The 23763-nt window shown below is 51.8% G+C and overlaps 7 protein-coding genes across 7 annotated transcripts; 3 read left to right on the forward strand and 4 right to left on the reverse strand.

The window, feature by feature from the left end:
• Nucleotides 1–30: 30 nt before the first annotated feature.
• Nucleotides 31–4761, reverse strand: BD324DRAFT_634700 (trafficking protein particle complex subunit 10). Its single transcript, XM_022016751.1, has 21 exons — nucleotides 4589–4761; nucleotides 4327–4511; nucleotides 4073–4275; nucleotides 3839–4031; nucleotides 3440–3787; nucleotides 3218–3385; nucleotides 2868–3178; nucleotides 2539–2819; nucleotides 2380–2489; nucleotides 2218–2337; nucleotides 2017–2167; nucleotides 1827–1964; nucleotides 1675–1781; nucleotides 1509–1627; nucleotides 1323–1452; nucleotides 1208–1277; nucleotides 1112–1165; nucleotides 856–1064; nucleotides 734–808; nucleotides 472–675; nucleotides 31–419 (listed from the first exon to the last, which is right to left on the reverse strand). Exons 1-21 carry the CDS (start codon nucleotides 4662–4664, stop codon nucleotides 216–218), a joined length of 3456 nt encoding a protein of 1151 aa, XP_021868967.1. The 5' UTR covers nucleotides 4665–4761; the 3' UTR covers nucleotides 31–215.
• Nucleotides 4762–4789: 28 nt separating this feature from the next.
• Nucleotides 4790–5838, reverse strand: BD324DRAFT_604205 (ribosomal protein S16 domain-containing protein). The gene is made up of 2 exons (XM_022013976.1): nucleotides 5322–5838; nucleotides 4790–5256 (listed from the first exon to the last, which is right to left on the reverse strand). Exons 1-2 carry the CDS (start codon nucleotides 5625–5627, stop codon nucleotides 5026–5028), a joined length of 537 nt encoding a protein of 178 aa, XP_021868968.1. The 5' UTR covers nucleotides 5628–5838; the 3' UTR covers nucleotides 4790–5025.
• Nucleotides 5839–6242: 404 nt separating this feature from the next.
• Nucleotides 6243–10733, forward strand: BD324DRAFT_130211 (armadillo-type protein). The gene is made up of 16 exons (XM_022011983.1): nucleotides 6243–6443; nucleotides 6497–6609; nucleotides 6662–6759; nucleotides 6815–7237; nucleotides 7283–7378; nucleotides 7417–7490; nucleotides 7535–7828; nucleotides 7868–9086; nucleotides 9133–9200; nucleotides 9253–9347; nucleotides 9401–9723; nucleotides 9783–9926; nucleotides 9977–10133; nucleotides 10185–10233; nucleotides 10278–10287; nucleotides 10343–10733. The coding sequence occupies exons 2-16, from the start codon at nucleotides 6507–6509 to the stop codon at nucleotides 10622–10624; spliced, it is 3435 nt and encodes a 1144-aa protein (XP_021868969.1). The 5' UTR covers nucleotides 6243–6443; nucleotides 6497–6506; the 3' UTR covers nucleotides 10625–10733.
• A 618-nt stretch (nucleotides 10734–11351) lies between these two features.
• BD324DRAFT_652987 (hypothetical protein) lies at nucleotides 11352–13449 on the reverse strand (the record flags this gene model as incomplete). Its single annotated transcript, XM_022018590.1, has 5 exons — nucleotides 11352–12412; nucleotides 12465–12544; nucleotides 12598–13082; nucleotides 13136–13322; nucleotides 13394–13449. 5 exons carry the CDS (start codon nucleotides 13447–13449, stop codon nucleotides 11352–11354), a joined length of 1869 nt encoding a protein of 622 aa, XP_021868970.1.
• Nucleotides 13450–15530: 2081 nt separating this feature from the next.
• On the forward strand, nucleotides 15531–16721 carry BD324DRAFT_634718 (class I glutamine amidotransferase-like protein). The gene is made up of 2 exons (XM_022016752.1): nucleotides 15531–16077; nucleotides 16161–16721. The coding sequence occupies exons 1-2, from the start codon at nucleotides 15618–15620 to the stop codon at nucleotides 16544–16546; spliced, it is 846 nt and encodes a 281-aa protein (XP_021868971.1). The 5' UTR covers nucleotides 15531–15617; the 3' UTR covers nucleotides 16547–16721.
• On the reverse strand, nucleotides 16722–19218 carry BD324DRAFT_634721 (tryptophan synthase beta subunit-like PLP-dependent enzyme). Its single transcript, XM_022016753.1, has 8 exons — nucleotides 18824–19218; nucleotides 18680–18762; nucleotides 18495–18615; nucleotides 17867–18454; nucleotides 17586–17805; nucleotides 17216–17520; nucleotides 17055–17150; nucleotides 16722–16986 (listed from the first exon to the last, which is right to left on the reverse strand). The coding sequence occupies exons 1-8, from the start codon at nucleotides 19032–19034 to the stop codon at nucleotides 16844–16846; spliced, it is 1767 nt and encodes a 588-aa protein (XP_021868972.1). The 5' UTR covers nucleotides 19035–19218; the 3' UTR covers nucleotides 16722–16843.
• Nucleotides 19219–19428: 210 nt separating this feature from the next.
• Nucleotides 19429–23705, forward strand: BD324DRAFT_634724 (hypothetical protein). Its single transcript, XM_022016754.1, has 7 exons — nucleotides 19429–19731; nucleotides 19817–20301; nucleotides 20355–20502; nucleotides 20558–21676; nucleotides 21726–22553; nucleotides 22596–22913; nucleotides 22960–23705. The coding sequence occupies exons 1-7, from the start codon at nucleotides 19512–19514 to the stop codon at nucleotides 23592–23594; spliced, it is 3753 nt and encodes a 1250-aa protein (XP_021868973.1). The 5' UTR covers nucleotides 19429–19511; the 3' UTR covers nucleotides 23595–23705.
• The last annotated feature ends 58 nt before the right edge of the window (nucleotides 23706–23763 follow it).

Here is a 23763-nt window from a genome sequence, read left to right on the forward strand (position 1 = left end):
AAAGAGACCCCCCCCCCCACCCCCCCCTGTGCCCCTGTGTATCAATCCATTAGAGTAGCCTATCACATCTCCCCTGAGCAAGTTGTTTGAATCAGGATCATGTTACTAAGATCTGCGTCTGGAACATTATTCGGATCCGGTCTGGGCGGCGGTATGAAATGATTAGGATAACATCTCAGGGAAGACACGAGCGGCGCAAGATGATCCGCAGTGATCTACATTGGTATGAGAGCCATCGCACTACTCTTGGCTGGGAACACCTCGATGCTCTCGGCAGCATTGTCAACGTATGTTTCGCAGATCAAAGATCCGTCTGCGGAATCTTTCGGATTGACAGGATGAATTTGAACGACGGGTAGATTGAGCCGTCCCGCTCTCACGGGGACGAGGACGATACTGAACGTATCGTTTTGGGATCGCTGGGCAAGCGTATCAGCTTTTGCTTAATGCTGCAGATCCCTTCAGTCTCACCCGAGGCATGTAGAAGCCTTTCTTTTTGCCCAACACGATCCAGTCGTCTCCATTGACCTGAATATCGAAGAACAGCCTGAGGTCCCGCGAAACCTCGTCCAGCCAGTCAAAATAGGATGTCAAGTGCAGAATCAAAGATATGGCTCGTCCTTCGTACACCGATGCAGCACCATCAGCATGTTCAAAGTGTGCCATCGTGAGGAGCTGATGAATGGCTTCAGTTCCAGCGCGCCCACTGCCGCTTCTCGCGAAAAAGACTCACTCGCTGACCTGGCAACTCGACCGGTATCTCCAAGCGTCTCCATGGCAGAGAATTTTCTCTCGATGCCTCGACTGTCTACAGAATGATTCAATACTGGTGGCTACAGAAGGAACAAAGCATACCTTGGCGAACGACTCCATATCTGCTTCTGATATGTCTTCGGGAGGAGCAAACGACTTCAAGGTACTTTTGCAGACCTCGGCGGCATCGCTGGATACGAGATATTGCTGCAACCAGGCAGAGGAATCATTCAGCAAGGCTCGGACCGATTTCATCAGAGCAGCCGGAAATTTCCCCTTCTTGAGTGTGGAGTGCAAGATAGTTTCGAACTCTGTGCGCCGTAAGGGATGGTCACCGTGCATCCTGTGAAGCACCCACCCTCATCCAGAGATGTATAGCTGATGACCAGACGCAGGACTGGTGGATCTGCACCTATCGCGGTTGTCAGTCTTTGTCCAACATCTTATCACCTACTGGGCTCATAGGATGAATTTCGGCGAATCCTGAATAGACACGAGAGGGGCTGGAAAGGCGGTACAATCACCTAGCAGAGGTCAGCGATGATCTGTAGTAGAACGCTCAGGCTCACCGACGGCGACGTCGCTCCCTTCACTGCGCTCGTCACTTCATGACCCGAATTCTCATCCGCTAAAAGTTCGACGGATCTCACCCGGAGATGGCGTCTGCCATCCGAGGCGATGGTGAAGTGTGAAACGAGACTTTAAATGGGAAGTTCAGCGATCTTCAGAACCAATCATGTACCTAGAAGCCTTACAAAGTTGGCCGGAAGAAGTCTTGGACGTTGACTGTGAGAGGGAGGGCGGTTGACAGAGTTTGAGTATCGATGTAATTTCTGCTGTGTCCTTCCGTCTCGTACTGCAAGCGGATGCTTGCCTGAATATACAATTAGTGGTCATCTTTCACGAGACGGCTTGACTCGCCCGTATCCGATCATTGTGGGCTTCCGAATGATACGGGACGAGAAAGCTCGTGGATGCTCTCGGATTCAAATCGCCAATGAGGATTTCATTCTCCGATGCGGAAATGGCTGCGAGAGTTTAGGGCTGTGCCAAAATTCGCTTCTGCAACTTACTGCTTCCAGATCCTTCGGCACGAGACATTGCGAAGCTGACCTCGGGTTCGAAGCTTTCAACGACAACTTTCATCCCTGAGATTGGCCATTCGCCAGCCGTAACTTCCACAAAGACTTTTTGATCCTTGTCAAGAGCAACTGTAGCGCAGGTGAGTTTGATCATGGCGAGCACGACTCGGCGGCCGCTCACCGATAGATGGCAGCTTCATCTCCAGAGACGGGCCGTGAGAATGTCGACGGATGTGAATAGACAAGGAAGGGTCGTCGACAAGATACACCAGCTCGACCGCACCAATGTATAGCCTCGCACAGCGTAAATAGAAAATACCTTGGATGGACGTCTACGGATCTCGAATTAGATGCCACCGCACGAGCAAGCTGTCAGACTCACGGTGCACCTCAAAGCATGAGACGAGTTACCAGGCGGTATCTGCGTGGATGCACAGCTGTACAGAATCTGTTCACCGGCAGAATCCTCCAGCTCAAGCAAAATGGAAGATGATTCGACTTGCTATGTCAGAAGTAAGGATCCGTCCTTGTCTCTCCGACTCACCGAAAGCAGCTCATTCGTGATCCCGATCCGCAGAGTCGATATGTCTGTAGAATCTGACTGGGCAGACTGACTGTCCAGTATCTGGACGCTGAAAGCAGGATGAGCAGTGGCTGTCCAGTGTCAGCACGGCCTCTTGTGGATTTGCACGAAGCGACTGACCAGCCAGCTGAATATTGCTTTGTGCGAGATCCGCCAAGACCTCTTGTACTTCTTCTCGGACAGTCTCCAGTTCACCCTCTCCATTTGACAGGGCACAGACGCGGAGATAAGCTAGCGCGAGATTGACCCAATCTTCGTCAAAAGCCAAGCCCAGGTGTCGATGAGCTCGTAAGGCTCCAGCAAGCGCTCGTCCGGCGACTTTATCCCAGACCTCTAAATCTGCACAGTCTTTTGCAAGATGCCGACAGAGGTCGTAAGCCAGCTTCCAATTCTCGTCGAGCCTTGAGGTCCGATCAGCCTCCATCGTGAGATGACAAACGTCGACTCACAATGCCAGTGTTGCGAGATCGGCTTTCAACCGTATGACCGAGTTATGCTTTCCACATGCTTCGTATGCTGATACGGCCTTGCGTGTCAAATGGGCGTACATCTCTCTGTACGTCCTCGTGTCCTTCATAGCGTCCAGTAAGAGTCGATTTGACAGGGTCGAACGAGGCTCTGAATGTACAGCCTCGCCGTTTGTCGAGCCTGACTCGGAGGATTCAAATAGAACATTATCAGCTGCCGTGCTGAGAGCAGACGAGGGCGCGAAAGGGTAGACGTTTGGCAGATGACCACTCGCTACTCCGATCCGCTCAGTCTGAATGAATTAGCCTTCACTGCGCAGAGCTAGACACACCTGGACTCTCGCAATGTCCAAGAGTTCCGATCTCGCACTTTCATACGCTATCAAGCCCGAGTAATCACCGTTGGGTCGGTCTATCCGTGACCATTCGTCGCAATTCTGCACGATGTTCATACAGGTCGAGTAAGTCCAGGATTCGATGAAATGTTCAGCCAGATCCGCCTGAACCGTGCTATCAGCAGAGCGCATGAAAGGGCTTGCGATCAAATCGCTTACCTCGTTCTCTCTTAATCGCCTAGCTAGACTTGCGACGAACCATTGACCACGTTTTGCGATTTCTGTGATACGGCCGATCTTTCCCAATAGTTGAGCCTGCCTCGCAAAGACGTATATCCGGAAATCGAAGATCGAAATGGAGCTCTTTTGGAGTAACTCGCGATACGGTCGGGTGTCGGTGTCCAGAATCGGTAGCGAATCATCTTTAGGGCCTGTAGCTCCTAGCTTCCCAAACCAAGACAGGTTTTGTTCCTTGAGGACCTGGAAAAAGGCAGCCTCTAATTCCTCATACACGATGAGGGCATCCTCGTAGAGGTTGACGCCTTCGAAAGAGTAGGCAAGAGATTCCTGACGAATGTATCAGCTCCTAGTGGGACATCGAAAAGGCATAGGATACACCTTGAGCAGGAACCATGTGCAAAAGTTCCATCCCACCGTCAACCTCTGCGCCTCTCCGCGCTTGACGTCTTCCTCGCGCTCTACTATCACGTTGTCGAAGGCTGAGATGATGCTCTTTTTAAGCTTATTCATCACATCTGGCCAGACCGTCGGATCGATGGTCCCTTCTGGAGGGAGATTAAGCTGGACACATCTGAGGACTGTTCAGCATTTACAGGGGCTGTCATTGCGCACCGCTCCTTCTTATTCAGATTGAAGTCTGCTTTGAGCTTCCCGAAGACGCCTTTGTCCCTGCCAAACACATTCTTCCCAGATCCTCCTGTTGTAGACGGGTTAACGAGCACAATCATAGGCACGTAGGCTCCTTTCTTCGCTGCAAGGAGAGACTGCCAGTCGCGTATGAATGAGCGTGTTTGGTTCTTGTAAACTTCGTCATTCTGTAACTCGGGTAAGTACGTCCTCTCCCGAGACATGCAGGCTCATCTGACCTCGCAAGCGACAAGACACAAGTGAACCAACGGGCTCTCCAGCACACTTCCACCTGGTTCTTTCCCTAGACTTCCAGCTTCGCCTAATTCTATGAACCGGACGTCAAGCTCCTGAATCGTTCGAATGGAGGTGCGTGTAGATGGCTTCCAGTGGAGATTGCGCAGAGGAAGCTGGGCACGTATACCTTCGAAGGTGGATCAGCATATACGATCGTGCTCCGACTCGACGAGGAGGTCATGGCCAGGAGATTCCTCGACTAACCCTTGATGGCAGAAGCGAGAAGCGGGGATGATGGCGGGTGAGTAGTGTATGTAATGATGACTGAGCGAGAAGGCATGATGAACTACTGATAAGTGGTGAGGTCTTACAGCTCAGAGCTTGCCTCGGTCGTCGGCGTTAGATTAGAAGGGAGAGGATCAACGATAAATGCAACTTGGTCGATCGAATTCCAGCAGCGTTTCAGCTGGGATTACCGGCTCGCGTTTTATGAGACAGCCCTGTACACAGCGTCTTTCCGCTGCACGATGACCTGGAAGACCGACTTTGGGCAGAGCGGCTAGAGACCGACTGCGATGCCAAGCGTGTACATAGCCCCTCAGCATAGCATCGCTCTGCAGCCCTTCATAAAGGACTCTTCAATGCCATAAAGGAGCTTTGCCATAATATACAATTATACATGCTTAGTCTTTGTGTCACCTCTAAGCTCTAGCCTGTGATGAATGTGATGCAGGTGATGACGATGACGGCGACGGCGGTGTCGGTGTCGGTCGCCTGTTGACCCCTTTCGGCTTGGATGCTTTTGAGTTCTGTTTCGTACTGTCCATGACCTCTTTCACCGGTTCATTCGAAGCGGTCTTTACCAAGTTTTTGCTCAGAGTCTGATACTTGAAGTGCGAGGCATGTCTGTCACCCGCCTTTAGAATGCCGCCCTGATGATCAGACTGTCAGGCTCATACTCGAATTATGGCATTCGCCCATCAGAGACCCAACTCACAAGTTCTAACAATTTCGTCACCGAGTCTGAAGGTTCTGCACCTTGAGCCAACCAGTACTTTATTCTCTCTTCATTCCAAATCACCCTTCTCTCCTTCACTGGCGGCACAGTCTGCTTCCCAAAGACGAACGAGGACGGATGAAGGTCGCGAAACGAGGTCACTTGCGGTATCGGATCCCACTCGCCTAACTTCTCGAGCGGTAACGCATTACGTGCCTTTGAGCGATCCATGACGACTAGATGATAGAGTGCTTGATTACGAATACCATGGCGAGCGAGCCGTATACGAAGACCATGGACAGTCATGGCGTATGAATCGGTATGCGAGTGAACGGGAGAAAGAGTTGGAAAGTCAGACTTTTCGGGAGGTGTAGTAGAGAGGTGACGAGGGACTTCAAGGCGCAGGATTTCCCCTTCAGCGATCTAAATTAAAGACCTAGGAAGCGATTTCCGGGACTGTCGAACTCAGTTGAGGGAGTCAGCTTGACAGGTATTTGGAAATGGTGATCGTTGTAGGTATTCAATACATGCTCATCTCCTCAGAAATTAGCTGCAAGTCAGATGTCTGATAAGCCCCGCTAACCCAAATGAGGTCCACGTCATTGAATTTTCCACGTGGCGTCATCGGTCATGCTTCGCGTAGGTTGTGGTGGAATTTATATGATGACCTTGAACTGATCGGTGCTGGGGTCGTGAGCGACTATCATATCATGTCCGGTCTCAGTAAAGCCAGCTTGGTCTCTCAACTGTCTGACATACAGACCAAGGTGAGAGCTGGTCGACTTTCTGACACAAGGCATCAGCTCACATTGGATGTCTAGCTCAAATCAACAGATTCAGACATCAGGTGGGTGCAGGGTATGTGTGCTAGGAATGCATAGCACACGTCTCGAGCCTTGCACAGCCATCTGACTGGGTCTACAGGAATCAGACACTTCTGGACTTGCACAAAGATCTGCTGTTCTTCACCACACCTCTGCCGTCATCGTCTCGACGACCAAGCTTTGATCAATGGACAGATGAGACGACCGAGACGACTCTGGTGAATCTGGTACTAGGAAGAATAGTAACGGACAAGAGCGAGAATGAAGTCGCAGAGGTCAAAAACGCAGCCATCAGCTGGTGAGATTACGATGCTTCACTGTTAGATACCATAAGCTCATCAGTCGACCCAGCATCGGCGCCATGTCGAGAAGGTGTAGACCAGCTTCGTTGAAGAAGATTGTCGATACGCTCTTGTCAGGGCTGTCTTCTGACATCGATGAGCAGAGGGATGTGTCTTGCCTAGGTAGGTACTCTTTGCTTTTTGACACCAACATGGAAAGCTGACGGGAAAACAGCTCTCAAAGCAGTGGCATCGGAGATGCCGGTCGACTTGTCACACTTGTCGCAGATTCTGGACAACATCCTCACCAAGCTCTTCGCCATCTTGACCAAGGTATAGTATCAAGAAGATCTCCTGCGATCCTATATGCTGACGATCTGAGTCTCAGTCGAATCCTCCAATCGATGCTCAGCTTGCTTCAGAACTCCTCCACATCATCACAGACATCTTCACTCGCTTCCCTGATCTACTATCCTCTTCTAACACACTGCGATCGACATGCCTCACATCTCTCGTCACCATTCTTACCACGTCACGTACTTCCATTCGTAAACGCGCAGTCCCCGCTCTGTCAGCCCTCGTCATTACCAACCCCTTGCTCTTCGACGATGAGCTGCGAAAGCAATTATCCTCAGGTCTGAAGGACAACGGCGAATCCGGATCGACCTGGGCGGCGGTCTTGACATCTCTCGCGAGGAGTGCAGACGCCGGAAAGGTCGGAGAGATGATCAGTCAAGGGGAGATAGTGGATGCTCTGTTAGCCCAGGCTGCGAACCCAGAGCAGAATGAGCGCGTAGAGGGCGCCCTGACGGTGAGCATTTGAGGGGACACAGGGTGGACCGCTGACACCTGTCAGGCTGTCGAAGTCTTGATTCTACGCTGTCCAACCGAGATCACACCGTATATACCTCTTATACTCCAGAGATCACTCGAATTGGTCAAATACGATCCAGTGAGTCGACTTCGAACAACGGGCATTGACGTTACCAGAATTATGTCGAGTTGGACGAAGAGGACGTTGACATGGAAGATGAGGCTGAAGAGGACGATTACGAGGATGAGGCGTACGTCTTTCCGGATAACGCTACACTCGACTAATCTTCGACAGGTATTTGGACGATGAGGATGCCTCATGGAAGGTTCGCCGTTCAGCAGCGAAAACCCTGGTCGCGATCATTGGCACACGAATCGAGCTTTTGTCTCAGCTTTATCAATCCGCCGCATCCATCCTTATCTCACGTTTCAGCGAGCGAGAGGAGAGTGTTAGGATTGAAATTCTGACAGCAATGGAGACGCTCCTGAAACAGACGATCACGGGAAAGAACGCCGAGTTGGCGTCCGCGGGACGGAATAAACGGAAACGAAGCGAGGAGATGGACCAGGATTCAGCTCCGGAGGATAAGTGAGCGTCTGGGAGCGCCCCTCGCTGACCTGATCAAAGTATCATCGCGCACCTCAAAAATTGTCTCCCAAATCTCCTTCGAGGCATTCTCAAGCAATTATCCTCAAAATCCAATCAGACACGGCAGGAGTGCTTTGTCCTGCTTCGCTACGTCACCGACGCTCTTGACGGTGGCCTCGTCAATGACTCTTCTGAGATATGTCGCGCCGCGGTATCAGTGCTCACATCGGCCGAAACATCCACCACATCTTCACTCTCCATCGCCGCCCTCTCCTTCCTATCAACCTTCTTCCGACACCACTCGCCGCGCATTTACGGGAACTCGCTCAACGATCTCGTACCTGCCATTGAGCGCTGCATGAAGGAGAAACTTCAGCGAATCAGCTTTGAGGCTTTTACCGCCGCTTCAGCCTTGGCAAAATCGATTCACCCACTAGGTACTTCCTCACCATCCTTGGCAAATTACTCTGGCTCCGTAAAGTCTCTCTTCAAAGCCTCGACCGACGTCTTGGCTGATACGACGGTGGACGGCGAAGTTCGAGAGAGAGCGTTGGACACCCTCGGCAATCTGTTGGTCCACGAAGGCGATCTATTTTCAGATTCGTACGAGACATGTCTGCCCCTGATATCTGCTCGACTACAGACGGAGACCACAGCACTTACTGCCGTTCAAGTCATCGGCAGAATTGCAGAATCACCTTTGTGCAAAGGTCCAGTATTTGAGGATTGGCTCCGGGCGGTCTTACCCGAAGTGGTCGTTGCTCTCCGTCGATCTCGACGAGCCTCCGGCAAGTCGGCGGAATTCGCCTGTCTACGAAATGTCCTGTCTCGCGTTGGCTCCACGCTCTCACCTGATGCTGCGACCGAGCTCATCAATGAGCTTCAGACCTCCTTGGATAGCCCTCAAGCGCTCAGTATCGTCGCCCTCATCCTTTCCAATCAACCTGCTTGCAGACCAGCTGTGGATTCTCAGATCTTGCATCAAGTTTACGAACTGATCAAGACTCCCGCTCTTAATCCTCTGCTCGCTGATGCCCTCTCTGCCTTTTTCGGAGCTTACGTAGACGGCGATCCAGACGGTGCGACTCGGCTAGTACCGACCTTGATCGACAATCTTGGCAAGTCAACGGCCATCCCTGATGCCAGTAGAGGAGGTACGGCGTCGTATGCGACGACTGCAAAGTGCATCGCGACGGTGGCGGAGCACGCTCAAGGGGAACGAGCTGGTGTTTTGAGCCAGCTCGTGAAAACCATCAGTGTGAGTGCGCCGATGTGGGATATGACGCATACTGATACTCCGTCAGTCATCCAAGTCGAGTGAAGCGCCTACTTACCTGGCTTTGCGAAGCATCGGAGAGATTGGTCGAATGAGGTGAGTTCACGTCGCCGAGAATGAGGATCCTTGCTGACCAGTCATCTCGCAGTGATTTGTCCGACGAGACGGGCCTATTTGACCGCGTTCTCTCCTTCTTCACCAGCGACAGCGAAGAACTTCGAAGTGCAGCTGCGTACGCAGCCGGTAAGTCATATACCCTTGCGGACTACTATTTTTGCGTTGACCGTGGACGCCAGGGAACATCGCCGTTGGTTCACCGGATATTTTCCTCCCCCTCATCTCCAAAAACCTCAATGGTGCTTCCGACGAGACTTCTCGCTTACTCCTCCTGCACGCTCTCAAAGAGTGTATACTGCATACCAGAACGTCAGACCTCGAAGTCTTGGCCGACTCTCTCTGGACATCTTTGCTCGAGTCAGGCACGTCTACCAGCAAGACCTCGTCGAAGGGTACTAGCGCGAGTAAGGAACTGGGAGATGATGGACAAAGAAACGTCAAAGCTGCTTGTATTGGGAAGTTGACAACGACCGCGCCTGCCAGGTTCCTCCCGCGACTTCAAGTGAGTCCGGCGCCGTCATACTCGGGCGAGCAAGCGATGGCGCTGATTCTCAACCTTAGGAGTTACTTCGATCGACACCACAGGACAGGGCGATTGTCGCTGCCGCCGTCAGATACACCTTTATCGATACTTCGTCTTCATATGATGAGCTCATCGCTCCTCTGATTGTTGAATTTCTGTCGCTCATGCACGACGAAAACTTGGTGGGATATCGCTGCAGACCTGTAGGAGCATCGCTGATTCCACATCTTAGATCGTCAGACGTCTTTCATTGGCCTCACTGAACGCTGCGATTCAGAACAAACCGCATTTGATCATTGATCGGTTGGCAGCGTTACAACCTTTGTTATACGCGGAAACCGTGGTTAGACCGGAACTTCAGAGAGAGGTCACGATGGGACCGTTCAAGTGTGAGTGTGGGCATAGGGCTGTCACATTCTGAGACTGATGTTGCGTACTAGTGATCGAAGATGAAGGGTTGGAGAACCGCAAGACTGCTTACGAGACAATGTAAGTTTTTACCATCTTGCATATTTGCTGAGTAAATGTGTCAGGTACACTTTGGTCAGTTTCACGCTCCCACTATTCGTTCTATGGCGTAAGCTGACTTTTGTCGCAGCTAGGAACGTGCTTCACTAAGGTTGACCTTCCGACGTTTACGGACCGGGTCTTGGCGGCAATTCGAGATGTCAACGAAGTCAAAGTATTGGGCTTGATGCTTCTTCTGCGACTCGGTCAATTATCACCTGCTTCCGTCGTTCCCAGATTGGATGACGTGACGGATGCTTTCCGAGATATCATGAAGGATGTTCAAGTCAAAGACGATACTGTCAAGCAGGACCTGGAGCGAAAAGGTGAGAGCACGAGCGATTTGCAGAGACGATCAAATGACGGAGGCTGATCGGTGTGTATGTGTGTGACTCGCAGAGGAAATGCAACGGACGACTTTACGTACTCTTGTGCCGTTGTATCGACTTTGTTCGCCCAGTCAAGCACCGACATTTTACAAATACGTCAGCGAGCTGTTGGCTCAGAAGGACTGGGCGGAGTTTAGAGAGTATGCTGCGTGAGGATTGGATGCCATTGGGTGTGTTAAGGACGTATATGAAAGCAAGATGCTAGAGCCTTACTCGGTCAAATCGATCGACAATCATTCTATTTTTCTCACTCATCATGCATGTACGTACATAGCTGTGTGAGGGGGAACTCCAGTGCTCCTTGAGCAGTCTGAAAAAGTTTTTGGAATCAATCGTACAGATAGATGCATTCGCAGTGATGGAGGCGATCATCGCCCACGCAAAGCAATTGACAAGGTATGCGGAGACAGACAAGATGAACCAAAAAAGAAAAGAAAAAACGGGAACTATATATAATGTGTGAGGTTCGTATGGATACGTGTACAAAGTGGCAAGAAGGACAAGAGTGTGAGTTCAAGAAGGGAGAGAGATGAGCGTTAAAGGTCGTGAGCGAGATGAGCGAGACCGATGTAGGTCGATGATGGTTTTGGGATGTGGGGGGGATAGGCTTGAGATTGTGGGCTAATGATCCGGTGAGGATGAGCGGTCGACATGATCGGCCGCGAGATGATGGTAGTGGACAACGTTCTGTCTGTTGATCGCCCTTCTCTTCTAGATCAACTCTTCTTCTATGCTCATTGGCGATCCTACGGGATCCAAGTGCGTCCTGTGTTCAAAAGGCGATTTCAACTCTTCGGACCATAAAGACCCATGAGGTCTAGGGACAAAGACGCTCAGACCTCCATTGTTACCCTTTTGCCTCTTCGCAATGGGTCCCATGAGGTTGCCGTGAAGTCGAGTCGATCCGAGTCCCACACTGATGAGCGTAGACGCATGCGCATGACTTCGGAGTGGAATGGTAGGAGGTGGGTGCATGCCTTCCGAGTAACTCCTGCTCAGGGGCGTGGGCCGACGAATTCCTAAACGACCAGTCTCGTTGGAAGAAGCGGTAATGCTGCTGCTGCTGCTGTTATTATTGGGGATGAGCTGAGGAGGAGAAATGGACATGGAGGCGAGCTCTCGCGCTGTGGACCCAGGGGACTGAGTGATCGCCTGGGCGATAGTAGGCGGTCGGGGAGGAGGTAAAGCCGGAGCGATCAGCGTAGGTGTCGATGAGTTGCCTAGATCCGGCGAGACTTTGGTCAAGGTGATTGCTGGCGTTGAGGTGGTCCTTCCGGCCGCCGCGGGAGTCGATTGACCGCTGGAACATGTCGGTGATTGACGTCGAAGGGGTGGCGGCTGTCTCAATCCGAGGGAGTTGGGGAAAATCTGATCCAACGGCGTAAATGGTTCAGGCTCCTCTAATCCATCTTCGAGAATACAAAGGCTGTTCGAAGATGTTGCAGAGGAGACGGAACTGGGTGGAGAGATTGTAAAGCTTGAGATGGGAGAACTGACAGATCGAAGCATTTCAGCCTGAACACGGACAGGCGAAGTCTCTTCAGTGCAAGATGAACTGCTCAACTCTTGTCGTTTCGAAGGGGGTGAAGGGGACTCGGAGAAGAACAAGGCAGATGACTCGTCGATCGTTGTAGGGATTGATGGGAAATCATGCGAGGTGAAGGACCTTCCACGGTTGAGAAGCGACAATGGTCGAGGTACTCCAGAAGGTAGCGAGGATGAGATGGGACCGCCTTTACGAGGAGCATTGAAGGAGAATGTGAACGCGAGGGCTGGAGGCCTTGTGAGCTGAGAGATCCGAAAGAAAAGGGGAATACCACTCACGCGAAGACAATGCTTGCCTCGCCCCGGCCTCGGAGTGATCCAGGTCGCCTTGAGCGCGGTTCTGAAGCGTGTTGCTGAGTCTGTTCTGCTTCAGCTGATACGTTCACGACGCGCAAGGCCAAGCAAGGCTCACCTCAGTGTTTCTGACATTGTGCCGACCTCTGCATCGCCATACAACGAGTCCATTGAGTGCTGTTGCCTCGACATTTTCGCCCCTCCCAAAACGCGTAGTTTTGACCGGACTGCCCTAGGCTCGATAGGAGGTACTTGACGGATCACCTCTTCTGGATCCCTGCTCATTGGGGTGATGTCCATTCCACCTTTGCTCATCGGAACAGGAGTGACATCGAGGTTTCCATTTCCGAGGGGTGAAACGAACAATTCTCTGGCCGATGCTCTGTTCTCGCAGGACTGTCGTTTCCGGGACCCGGCGTAAAATGACGCAGAATTCTTCTGAGCGATATCGAGGAATCTGGAACGCGTGGAACGCCATGTACGGCTTGAAGACCAGGTAGAGAGATTAGACAATTGTGTAGTTAGCTCGTCAAGAGCCGCAGGGGGAGGAAGAGAGTTGGGAGGGTATACGTTTCTCAATGGACGAGGAGGGTGATTGAGGTACTGTAAGAGACATCAGCACCAGTGATTCCTCGTGTAAGCTGTGAGCCACCCACCGACGCGATCAGAGCGTCCTCGGCATCGGTCCAAGGGGAAGTTCCAGAGATGCGAGGTTTGACTTCATCCTCGAGTTCCAGGTTGAAAGCGGGAGTATCGGGAGTCATGACGAGAGGGACAGGTTCGAATGGGATGGGTGTACATGGGACCGGGGTATGAAGTGAGTCTGCAGATAGGTCGCTGCGTCTGAGGTGGAGTTTGCGCGAGTCAGCAAGAAGAAAGTTGGCGCCCAAGGAAAACACTTGAAGCAGACTCACTGAGATGGGACCACGAGATTGGTCAAGTGGACTGGTCTTCTGTCCTGATAAGGCATAATGGAGGAGATGATCTGAGTGTGCAGTGATTGGAGTGAAGGATGCTTTCCGAACAGTCGCGGACGGTTGTTCTATAGGATTCGAGATTGATGGACAACTTTATCCTACTGGAATGTCTTCTTGATCTTCTTTATGGCTTTCTTTTGGACGAGAGAGAAAATTTCGAGCAGACGCGAAGCAGTAGGAGGAGCAGCGAGGTGTATAAACAAGAACGAGGCGGGAGTGCGAGGGGGGAAATTGGGATTGGTTGAACCAGATGCAGTCGAATAGGGTCCAACAAATTGAAGGTATGATCAGCTGATCAAATGGCAGATGGCAGCAGAGGAGAGGCAGTGATGGGGAAAAATTCGTGCACAAGGTTTGTTGGGCTGTCGCTGCTGCTGAGACGCCTGGAATGTGATGGAGTGTGACCTTGTGAGATAGTCGTGCAAGTTGTCTTTGTGGATAGCCTGAGAACAGAGAGTCGATAGATGATCTCTTGAGACTGGGACTGGATGTTTCGTCTGGTTTGATGAAAATGTTCAGGGTATTGTTCTGTATCGCGTTTCAAGTTTCTGGACGGGTGATCGAGAGGGATAGTAACCCTGAAGTGAATCGTTCCGGAAGGGCTCCAGAGTGAAGAGATGGATGTAACAAGAAGAGGATAATCTCGAGCTGATGCTGCACCAGTCGTCTACCTAGTAGCCTCGCGACAGGAGCCTTGACCGGCCACTACTAGCTTCCAGGAACGTTGAGTCGGTCCTTCCCCTTGGAAACCGGGGAGATCCAAGGTATGTAGAATGATGATGTCAATGGAGAGGTGTCAACCGATCGTGTTCCAGACCAACTAGTTCCTCGTTTGAACAGCTGAGTGCCTGTGAGATCTGTCTCAGTCCGTGGAGGACACGAGTGCAAGGTAGATGGTGGGTACGAAGAAGGTGGGTGGGCTTTGGAGCACACAATGAGTCTACTCTGCAAGATATTAACAATGATTATAAGACAAGGAATCGTAGGGTTGCCAGGGAAGACGAAAAAAAAGTTCGAATGTAGGATGGACCTTATCCACTCGAGAGGATGGAACGGGGAGGGTGAAGCAGGTTCCAAGAGGCGTAGAAGAGGGCGTTGCGTCTCGGTATAGTTGGAGGAGGGAGTGGAAGCGAAGAGGGGGGGTGAAAGCTGAACTAGAACGGTAATTCCGCCGGGCGCTGGGCGTTGTGGGCGCGCGCGCTGATCTAGGGAAGGTATGTAACGCAGGCGTTATAAGAGAGTTGACGGATGAACGGAGGAGAATAAGGGGGATTGGGAGGGAGAGGGAGGAGCAAGCGGGTGGTGTTGGTGGTGATGGTGGATGTGGGTCTTGCAGCAACGAGATATATATATATACAGTTCCAGTCCCAGTTCCAGTCCACAGTCCCACAAAAGACGCGCGAAAAAAAAGGAGAGAAGAAGACGGAGCGCGGGTGAAAATCCTCCTTTGCTTGGTCGGATAAAACTTTAAACGTTCTTGGAGGCATTGGCTGGCCTTCCTTACCCAGGTCATGTCCACCTCTTCCTTCAAACAGCGGCTAGCTATGCATGTAATGGAATGATATCCATTCGTTCATCCGCTGGCAGGATCTATACTTGGAGTGAGTGAGTCGTAGAAGGGTAAAAAGAGGTTTCGTGTGTTTGTCGCTGCTCTGTTGTTTATTAGCTTGAAATCCCCTTTTCTCAGATGTCCGAGATCCCAATTCTCCAACATCCCCCCCAAGTTGAGTTGACAATGTCGTACAGGTCGTAATAGGTAGTAGCTTCCCTTGAATCAACGTAACTTACGAGTCTGACCGGTTCGGAAGCGGGGCGCGCGCCCAACCTGAAGCAGCTCTTCGGTGCATTTGTACCACAATTCCTTGTTCGCCTCCACTGATCTATCTCGCCCCTCTCGATCAGCTGACCATATGGGCGTATTATATAACCCAGCCAGTCGGCAGCGAGCAACAGCCCATTCTTTGCAGACGCCGCCACCTATAACGAGAAGATGGAATATTCAGGGAAAACACAGGTTCCTGGACGCGCGACGCGTCTCGTCTTCGTCCTGACAGAAATAACACGTCATGCGAGTTCAAGTTTCTGTCGGTGAGCCCCGATCTAAAGCCACGTGGACAGTCACCATTAAAAAAAAGTCGGGGACTTCGAGCTGTGATCTGATATGATATCTTATCATCATCTAACACTCGCCACTTCCACCACCATGACTCTGCCCATGGCGTCCTCGTCCAAACCTCGTCGAGTGATCATCGGGGTCTTGGCACTCCAAGGTGCTTTCATAGAACACATTCACTACCTTGAACGACTGCGTATCCCCAACACTGTCATTCGAGCCATCCCCATCAGGACAGCAGATCAGTTGGAATCATGCGAAGCGTTGATCATACCCGGCGGAGAAAGTACTGTCATTCAATCTGTGGCCGAGAGAACGGAAGGATTGTTACCGATCTTACTGGATTTTGTCAGGAATCCACAGAGAGCTGTATGGGGAACGTGTGCTGGGATGATCCTTATGGCGGAGGAAGATGGCATCGGAGGAGGAAAGGTCATCAAAGGGAGACCGCCGCAAAAGGGTTGGGGAGGTATCGAAGGGTTGAAAGTGTGGAGAAATCTATATGGAAGTGAGTCGACATGATGGACCATTCCGCGGGGAGGGGGTTTTGGTTGGTGATCCATGGTGACTGACTCCCACTCCTCCGCTTAGCCCAACTCGAATCGTTCGAAGCGCATATGGAAATCCCAGCCCTGTCTCAGCCGACCAAACCATTCAACTGTATATTCATCCGAGCACCAGCAGTCCACTCGCTCCAGCCAAAGTCTACGTCTGTAGCGGATCTGACGCAAGACCTCCATCACACCATCGCCCCAACGGAGACCTCCACCACCATCGAGGTCCTCGCCACTCTTCCTAGCGAATGTACACCGCCTCCGCCACCTCAGGATTCGCATCTTGGTCCATCGAACCATGAGGATCTAGGCAAAGTCATGATCCGTCAAGGTTCGAAACTCGTCACGTCCTTCCATCCGGAGCTGAGTGGAGATACGAGGATACACCAGTATTGGGTGGAAAAGTGTGTTTTGGGAATGTAAAGGGAGAGAGAACTGGTCGCAGAGCAACCTTTCAGAGTCGCAGAAAATACCCATCACTACAGGCATCGCTTTACACCACAGCAAACCGCATCACATCACCGCATCGCATCGCATCACCGCGTCGCATCACCGCGTCTCATCACTGCGTCGCATCAACACATCACATCAGATTGCATCTATATTTGATCTAGATATGTACAAGATGGAATATGTCACAGGGTTGTCAATTATAACAGATATGCCAATTTGAGACTTCATGCCTGTCGTGTCTTCTCCCTCGCATCCTCTTCTGCTCGTCTAGTTCGCGCCTCTCAACAGATTTTTGTATGCCCAATTATCCGTCTCCTCCACATATGGGTATCCGAGTTCCGCCAAAAACGTCTCGAAAGCAGGTTGAGAGTCGGGTGGGACTTGGACACCGACGAGGACCTTGCCGACGTCTGAGAAGAGTTGAAACTCGTCAGCGTAGGCTCATTGCAGCAGCGCGTGCAGTCAAGAATAAACCCACCCGCTCCATGGTTCCTATACTGGAACAAGGAGATATTCCAAGTCGGCTTGAGCTTTTTGAGAAAGTTTGCCAATGCGCCAGGTCGCTCAGGGAATTCTATGAATCCGTATTCAGCAGATTGCTCCGATTTCAAAAGAGCTGAATATGCCGTGACAACTCACCAAATCTGACCAATCGTTCATGCTCTACCTCTCCACGTCCACCTATCAAATGTCTGAGATGACTCTTTGAGAATTCATCATCGCTCAAATCGACCGCTTGGATATCATTATCCTCGAGCGACTGGATGATCTCGGCGACTTCTTGTGCTCTTGCGTCGGGTGTCGGGCCAGACGCTGACGAGAGAGACGACCGAAGGATGAAGGAACAAATAATGTAGGCTGATTCAGAGGGAGAAGGAGCGTTCAAGCGATAAGAGAATTCCGTGACGTCTCTTCCGTCCAACAAAGAGTGAAACTTGACGAAGCTAGACATGAGACAGACGATCAGCGACGCGGATTCTGACCAAGAAAAACAGGCCAGTTCTCTCACCTGCCGGGCTTTTCGGGCACTCTGACACTCATCAATACTTCTCTCCTCTCTCCTAGCTCTGCACGTTCCGCTACGAATCTTAATCGACCAAAATTCATGTTGCCTCCCGAGATGACCGCGACAAACCGCTTGTTAGCTCCGACGAGATTATTTCGAATAATATGCGCTTTGACACCGGCCAGTGCCAGCGCACCAGAAGGCTCAGGTATAGATCGTGTCTCTATGACGAAGAGTGATGAGCTGGATCCCACTGCGGACCTTTTTCAACCTAGACAACCCACCTTCAAAAACGTCCTTGATAGCTGCGCAAATCTCATCGTTGTTGACTTTGACGATCCCGTCCAGGAGCTCTCCACAGACTCTAAATGGTTCTTCTCCGACTATTCTCACCGCTGTACCATCTGCAAAAGGTCCCACTTCATCCAACAAGACCCTCTTGCCCTTTTGCAAACTCTTCTCCATCGCATCTCCATCGATCGTTTCGACTCCATAGACTTCTAATGAAGGCTGAGCCACACGTTTGATGTACGCCGCCATTCCACTGACCAAACCGCCACCACCTATCGAGCCGAATATCCCATCCAGCGAATCGACATCTCGGATCTGACGACAGATTTCCATCGCTATGGTCCCTTGTCCAGCAATCACATAAGGATTATCGTATGGCGGTATGAAGGCCAGACCTTCGGCTGAAGCGAGACGGAGACATTCTGCTTTCGCGGCGTCAAAATCTTGTCCGTGGAGGATAACTTGAGCGCCTAGACGTTGGACGTTGCGCCATTTGATGGACGGGGTGGAAGTAGGCATGAGGACTTTGACAGGTATATCGAGGGCTGATCCGGACAGAGCGACTCCTTGGGCGTGGTTTCCTGACATCTGTTAACCAGTACAGGTGAACAGCTCACCCACCCGCACTGCACGTTATGACACCTTTCTTCTTCTCTTCGTCGGACAAATGAGCCATCATGTTGTACGCTCCGCGAATTTTGAAAGAAAATACCGGTTGTAGGTCTTCCCTCTTGAGCCAGATCTACAAGGGTCCCTCCCAGTCAGTCGGGTTCATGCCTCTACAAGACGTCTCGGCGATAACGCACCTCGTTACCCAATCTCGCGGACAAATTGACGGCCAGCGTCAAGGGAGTCTCCTGTAGGTTCAGCGGCGTGGAATAGACCTTGGCTGATCCGCATTTTTTGATTCAGTTTCTGTATGTCCCACAAGATTTGATTGCACCACTCACACATCAAGATCATCCGAAGGTAGTCCGGTACTCTATGCCCATTCTTGTCCACCTCCATCATATGCTTTGGGATCTTCTCGTACAGATGTGATGGGACATCATCGATCCCGTTCGGTGATGATGCGTGGTGCCCATTCGGCGGTTCAGGCGCGGAGGACGAGTACTCGATGGTCGTCGTGGCGTAATTGTGGAATTGAGCTGGCGGAGACATACTGCCAAACGAGGTCGGGTGGGCGAGGCGATGGGAAGCAGGAGTTTTTAGGACTCTGGACTCTGAAACGGGGGCTGAGTCCAGTGTCGACGATGAGGAGAGAGAGGTCGATTCAGAGTAAGCTCAGCTGCCTTGATATGCTGCCTCTCAAATGCTTGCTTGGGATCGAGTCGAGCAGGGGATTTGGACGCAGAGCTCGACTTTTTCTTTTGAGAGGAACTCTCCAAGAGACTCGCCACGTGGAAGAACAAACAACAACAAAAACGCCGTTGGCAAAAATTACTAATCGGCCCATTAGAAAAAGTTGTATTTCATTAACAAAATCTCATCAAAGCTCATTAGGTTGGGCGGCCCCTTTGCGTGCGTCATGAATAGGAAACCCACGTCCTCCTCTCTGCTGGTCTTTCGGTCAAGCTCTCTCTCTCTGTCTTTCTGACTTTTGGACAGATCCTCCCATCTGCGTTCGCCACGTCGGACATGGCAAGCAGTCATGTCCCAGGTAGCTCGGCAACCCAGCATGTGTCGGTATCGCCGGGGACGACCGCCTCATCTCCCAAAGCTGGGCACTATCGGACCTCCTTAGAGGCCGCTTTGCTCAAGGGCAATTGGACAGATGGGTCAGCCGGAAAAGCTCCGAACGGGACTGATCTGAGCTGGTCAGAGCTGATCAGGAAATGGGGCAAACATACTGGAGGTGGTGAGTGAGCGAGAGTGCTTGAGACAGACGAAGTTTACCCAGGTGGTCAAAAGAACTGACGGGGACGCTGAAACGTGCATCTTAGACGTATCTCTTCTACATCATTTACGGAATATTTCCATCCTCTATGCTGCGCCCACCTCTCACCCATCGTCATCAAAGACATACTTCACACTCCACCCTCACGACTCTTCGAGCTCTTCAGAGCGCTTTAACCAGCATGGACTCCCCGCTTCGGCCGTCCCTGGACCGAGCGAAGGTGAATCCCATTCGACAGGTGCAAGGTCTAGTCTTCATATCCCACATCCACATCTACGACGTTCGAAATCTCATACCGAGATAAAAGAGACAGAGGATGAATCTTCTCCATTGGCCATCACGACTTCGAACACGTTTGCTGTCCCTGATACCAGTAGAGGAGACGATGATGGACCAGAGGAGGAAGCTTGGAGCTCAGGTCCAAGCTGGTGGACCGGTGCCAGCCTTGATAAGACCGAGGAGATTGAGAAAGGAATCAAGGAAATCGAAGCCATCATAAGTAGTGGGAAACTAAGTGCAGAGCAGTTACAGGTGAGCTTGATTCAGAAGCAGGGGGTCCGTCGGGACTGATTCTTTGCGCTCAGATTGCTCGGACAGTCCTTGCTCAACATCTCAGTGCAATCGGCAGACATGAGGAAGTTTTAAGTCGCCTGGAATCAGCTGGAAACCATCCAAATGCCAGTGAAGATTCCATTTCCCTCCTGAGCCGTATACGCGCTGCTTGTCTGAGAGGTATGTGAGACTTCCGTCCTTCAGTCGCTCCAAGCTTATTGCTTCGTGATGGCAGGTATCGCACTAGAGCTATCGCCATCAGCGGATGATGAGGCCGCTATCACCGCCTACACATCCACAATCGGTCTCCTCGCCAGATCCCAGCTCTCCGTCCCAGTCCCCGCATACATGACTTCATCTTCCAAATCACCTGCCTCCGCGCCGTTTGACTCTCGTCTCGAGCTATATCGATGGCTCTCCACATCTCTGTCTCGCGCATCCATCCTTGCAGCTCGCCAACCTCATACCACATCCAGATTATTGCCCATTTTACGCACCTATCACGCTTATGCCGACTCGTGGGGATCATCTTTCCGCCCCATTCAAAGACAACGGATGATTCTACTGTATCTTCGCGCGTTGTACGCTGGGTATCCGCCAGCTGGAGTTCCGTGTACATCCCCTTATCTTCTTGACGGATCGATACCAGTTCCAACGGCAGACGCGAGGACGACATGGCGTTCGGAGGTCATGGAAGCATTACGGCAAGCTCGTCAGCTGCTCGCGGCGACAACAACGTTTCCCCGCGCAGGATCGATCAATCATCCCGTTGCCGCCTTTGTGGATCTTGTGGCCGCTCTGGCGGACAAATGTCCACTATTGAGTCGGGATGCGATCTCCGTCATGTGGTGGGCCATGTCGTACACCTTCCAATCACTTTCAGTCCTTCGACATTTGACACGACTCCTGGCGGCTGTGGGCGATTCCGAAGATTCAAGGAGAACATTCGAGCTTTATGTGAAGCTTGTTCTGAAGGATAGAGAGACACATCAACCCGAAGTCACCTTACAGCTCAAGCGTCGGCCAACCGAGGACGAGGCGGCTCCGACCGCAGTGATACAGCAGGACGCTGCGAGGGCAGAACAAGCAAAAGAGGAATCAGACGGAAAAGGACCTTCACAACAGGCGGAAGCTCAGAGTGAAAGCGACCAAGATTTCGTCGGATGTCTCCTGGTCGGAGCGAGACTGTTGTTGAGGAACCTTGGGGACGCAGAAGAGGCTTGGCGATATGTTTGCCTGGCTGGCGACGTCATTCGGAACGCATCACAGGGAGGCGAAACATGGCTCAGTCCCAGGATCCGGGGCGAGGTAGAAGAATGTAAAGGAATAATCAGGATGGCAATGGGCATGAGGGGTGAGTTGGGGAATGACTAGCAGCGGAAGATGGCGCTGACGTGTCGCAGCAGGAGATCCAGTCACTCGGCCTTCTTACCAGGCTCAAGCACTCAACCACCTCTCTCTAGCCACCGAACTCGACAAGACATCTGCGACTGCTTTCTACCACCTTTCGTATTGCCAAGCTGAAGCCCGCTCGATCGACGCTGCTACAGACTCCATACGTCGGGCATTAGAGCTAGAGTCCAAGAACATCCAATCTTGGCACTTGCTCAGTCTGCTGCTCACTGCTCAGGGTGATTGGGAAGCAGCGGCTAAAGCTGGAGAAGCTGGAGTCAGCGTGTGGGAGCAAGAAGAAGAGCGAGAAATGAGAGAATCGGAGGGATCAGGAGTCGGTGGGAATCCAGACGGACAGAATCCCACGGTGGACGCAAAGGATTTCGCCGTGATTGACGGACAGAGCGCCCCCGTAATTTCCGCCTCGACTATTGGCATAGCATCGAACAACGAACCTCTGTTGCTTCCGTCAGGCGAGTTCAAACCCACTCGAGTCATGACTGCACCAAACTATCCACCCTCTGTGACCCGGGTGGTCAGACTCGAACAGGTCATCCGACTTCGCATGACCCTCAATGTCATTGCTGAAAAGCTACATGGACCCGAACTCGCCATGTTGAAGCAACAGGAACTGTTCTCCTTCTTCTCCGCTCGATCGGGGAAGAACAGAGGTCAAGCGGGTGGAATCTCGAAAGTGTTACCTAGCTCAATGTCCAGTATGAGCTTTGGCGCCCCAGCCACCCATGCGGAAGGCAAGCCAGTAGAGGAGAGCTTTGTGGATCTTACATTGGATGCGGATCATGCCGAGGCAGGGAGGATGGAGATCGAGACCGTGGCCGGTGAGTTGCCGCTTGAGAGGATCTATGCTTAGTGGCCCGCAGTACAACCTCCGACGCCGGTCGTATCGCAGTCTGTACCCCTGTTCCCAGAATCTCACCCTCCGTCTGGCTCCACAGCGCCTGAATCGGCTCGTCGGTCTTTAGAATCCCCCGGCGAATCATCGCCTATCACTTCTGATACTGATTCGCCTCGATCGAGCACACCAGGAAGTGTTCAGCCTCCTCGCGGTCCCCGTAGACGAAGCTTCACTGGTGGGCGCAGTCTATCTGGTACTAAACGGCTCGTGGCGAAACATTTACATGTCCCTCAATCGCGAAGTCGGCCCAGCAGCGTGAGGAGGCCTTCTGACAAGCAGGATCGTGAGTCTACGTGAATGAATTTGAGCAAATGCTTAACGAGGTGCAGAGCTTTCGCTGAACCGCAGCCGAACGGCGTCCTCGTCCTCTGCCGCACTATCTATCGCTCCCACCGCTGTACACTCGCATTTCCGTCAATCGGCCGGCAATGCCCGCTTGCCCCCGCCTCCGCCCATCATTCAAACACCCGACCATGGTCGAACCCCAGCTGAAAGTCGCATATTGTCTAATCTCTGGCTCATGTCCGCCGCGACATTCAGACGTTGGGGCAAACTCGAGCAGAGTCTCGTTTCCATTGAAGAGGCCGAGGTGCTGGATCCTGAAAATCATCTCGTCTGGGTTCAACTTGGGCTCTACTACTGCGCTCTACCAGTCCCGGAACATGAAGCTGCCCTACCGGCATTCACAAAGGCTATCCTGTTGAAACCTGATCATCCGCCTGGCATTGTGGCTTTGGCCAAGCTATACCTCTCAACAGGTTCCATCGACCTAGCTCACGGGTTACTCAATCAAGTAACTCAGGATTTCGGATGGGACAGTGCAGATGCTTGGTTTTACCTGGGGAAATGTTGTGAAATGCAAGAAAGACATGAACGAGCGAGGGAATTTTGGACTTTTGCTCTGGGTCTGGAAGAGACAAGACCAGCGAGGAGATGGAGTGATAGTGTTGATCGGTGGCTGTAACTGCTATGGATGTCGAAGAATGAAACACTGTGTCATGAGAGTCGGAACACAGGCATGATAATCTCACCACATGATGAGATTCGAAAGGCGGACATCCGAAGGATCTCCGAGAATCCGGCTGAAAACTTTTTTCTGGGCCTGAAATGCAGCTGCACTTCCAAGGCATCAT

Source organism: Kockovaella imperatae (assembly GCF_002102565.1).
Source record: "Kockovaella imperatae strain NRRL Y-17943 chromosome Unknown BD324scaffold_13, whole genome shotgun sequence".
NCBI classification, from domain to species: domain Eukaryota; kingdom Fungi; phylum Basidiomycota; class Tremellomycetes; order Tremellales; family Cuniculitremaceae; genus Kockovaella; species Kockovaella imperatae.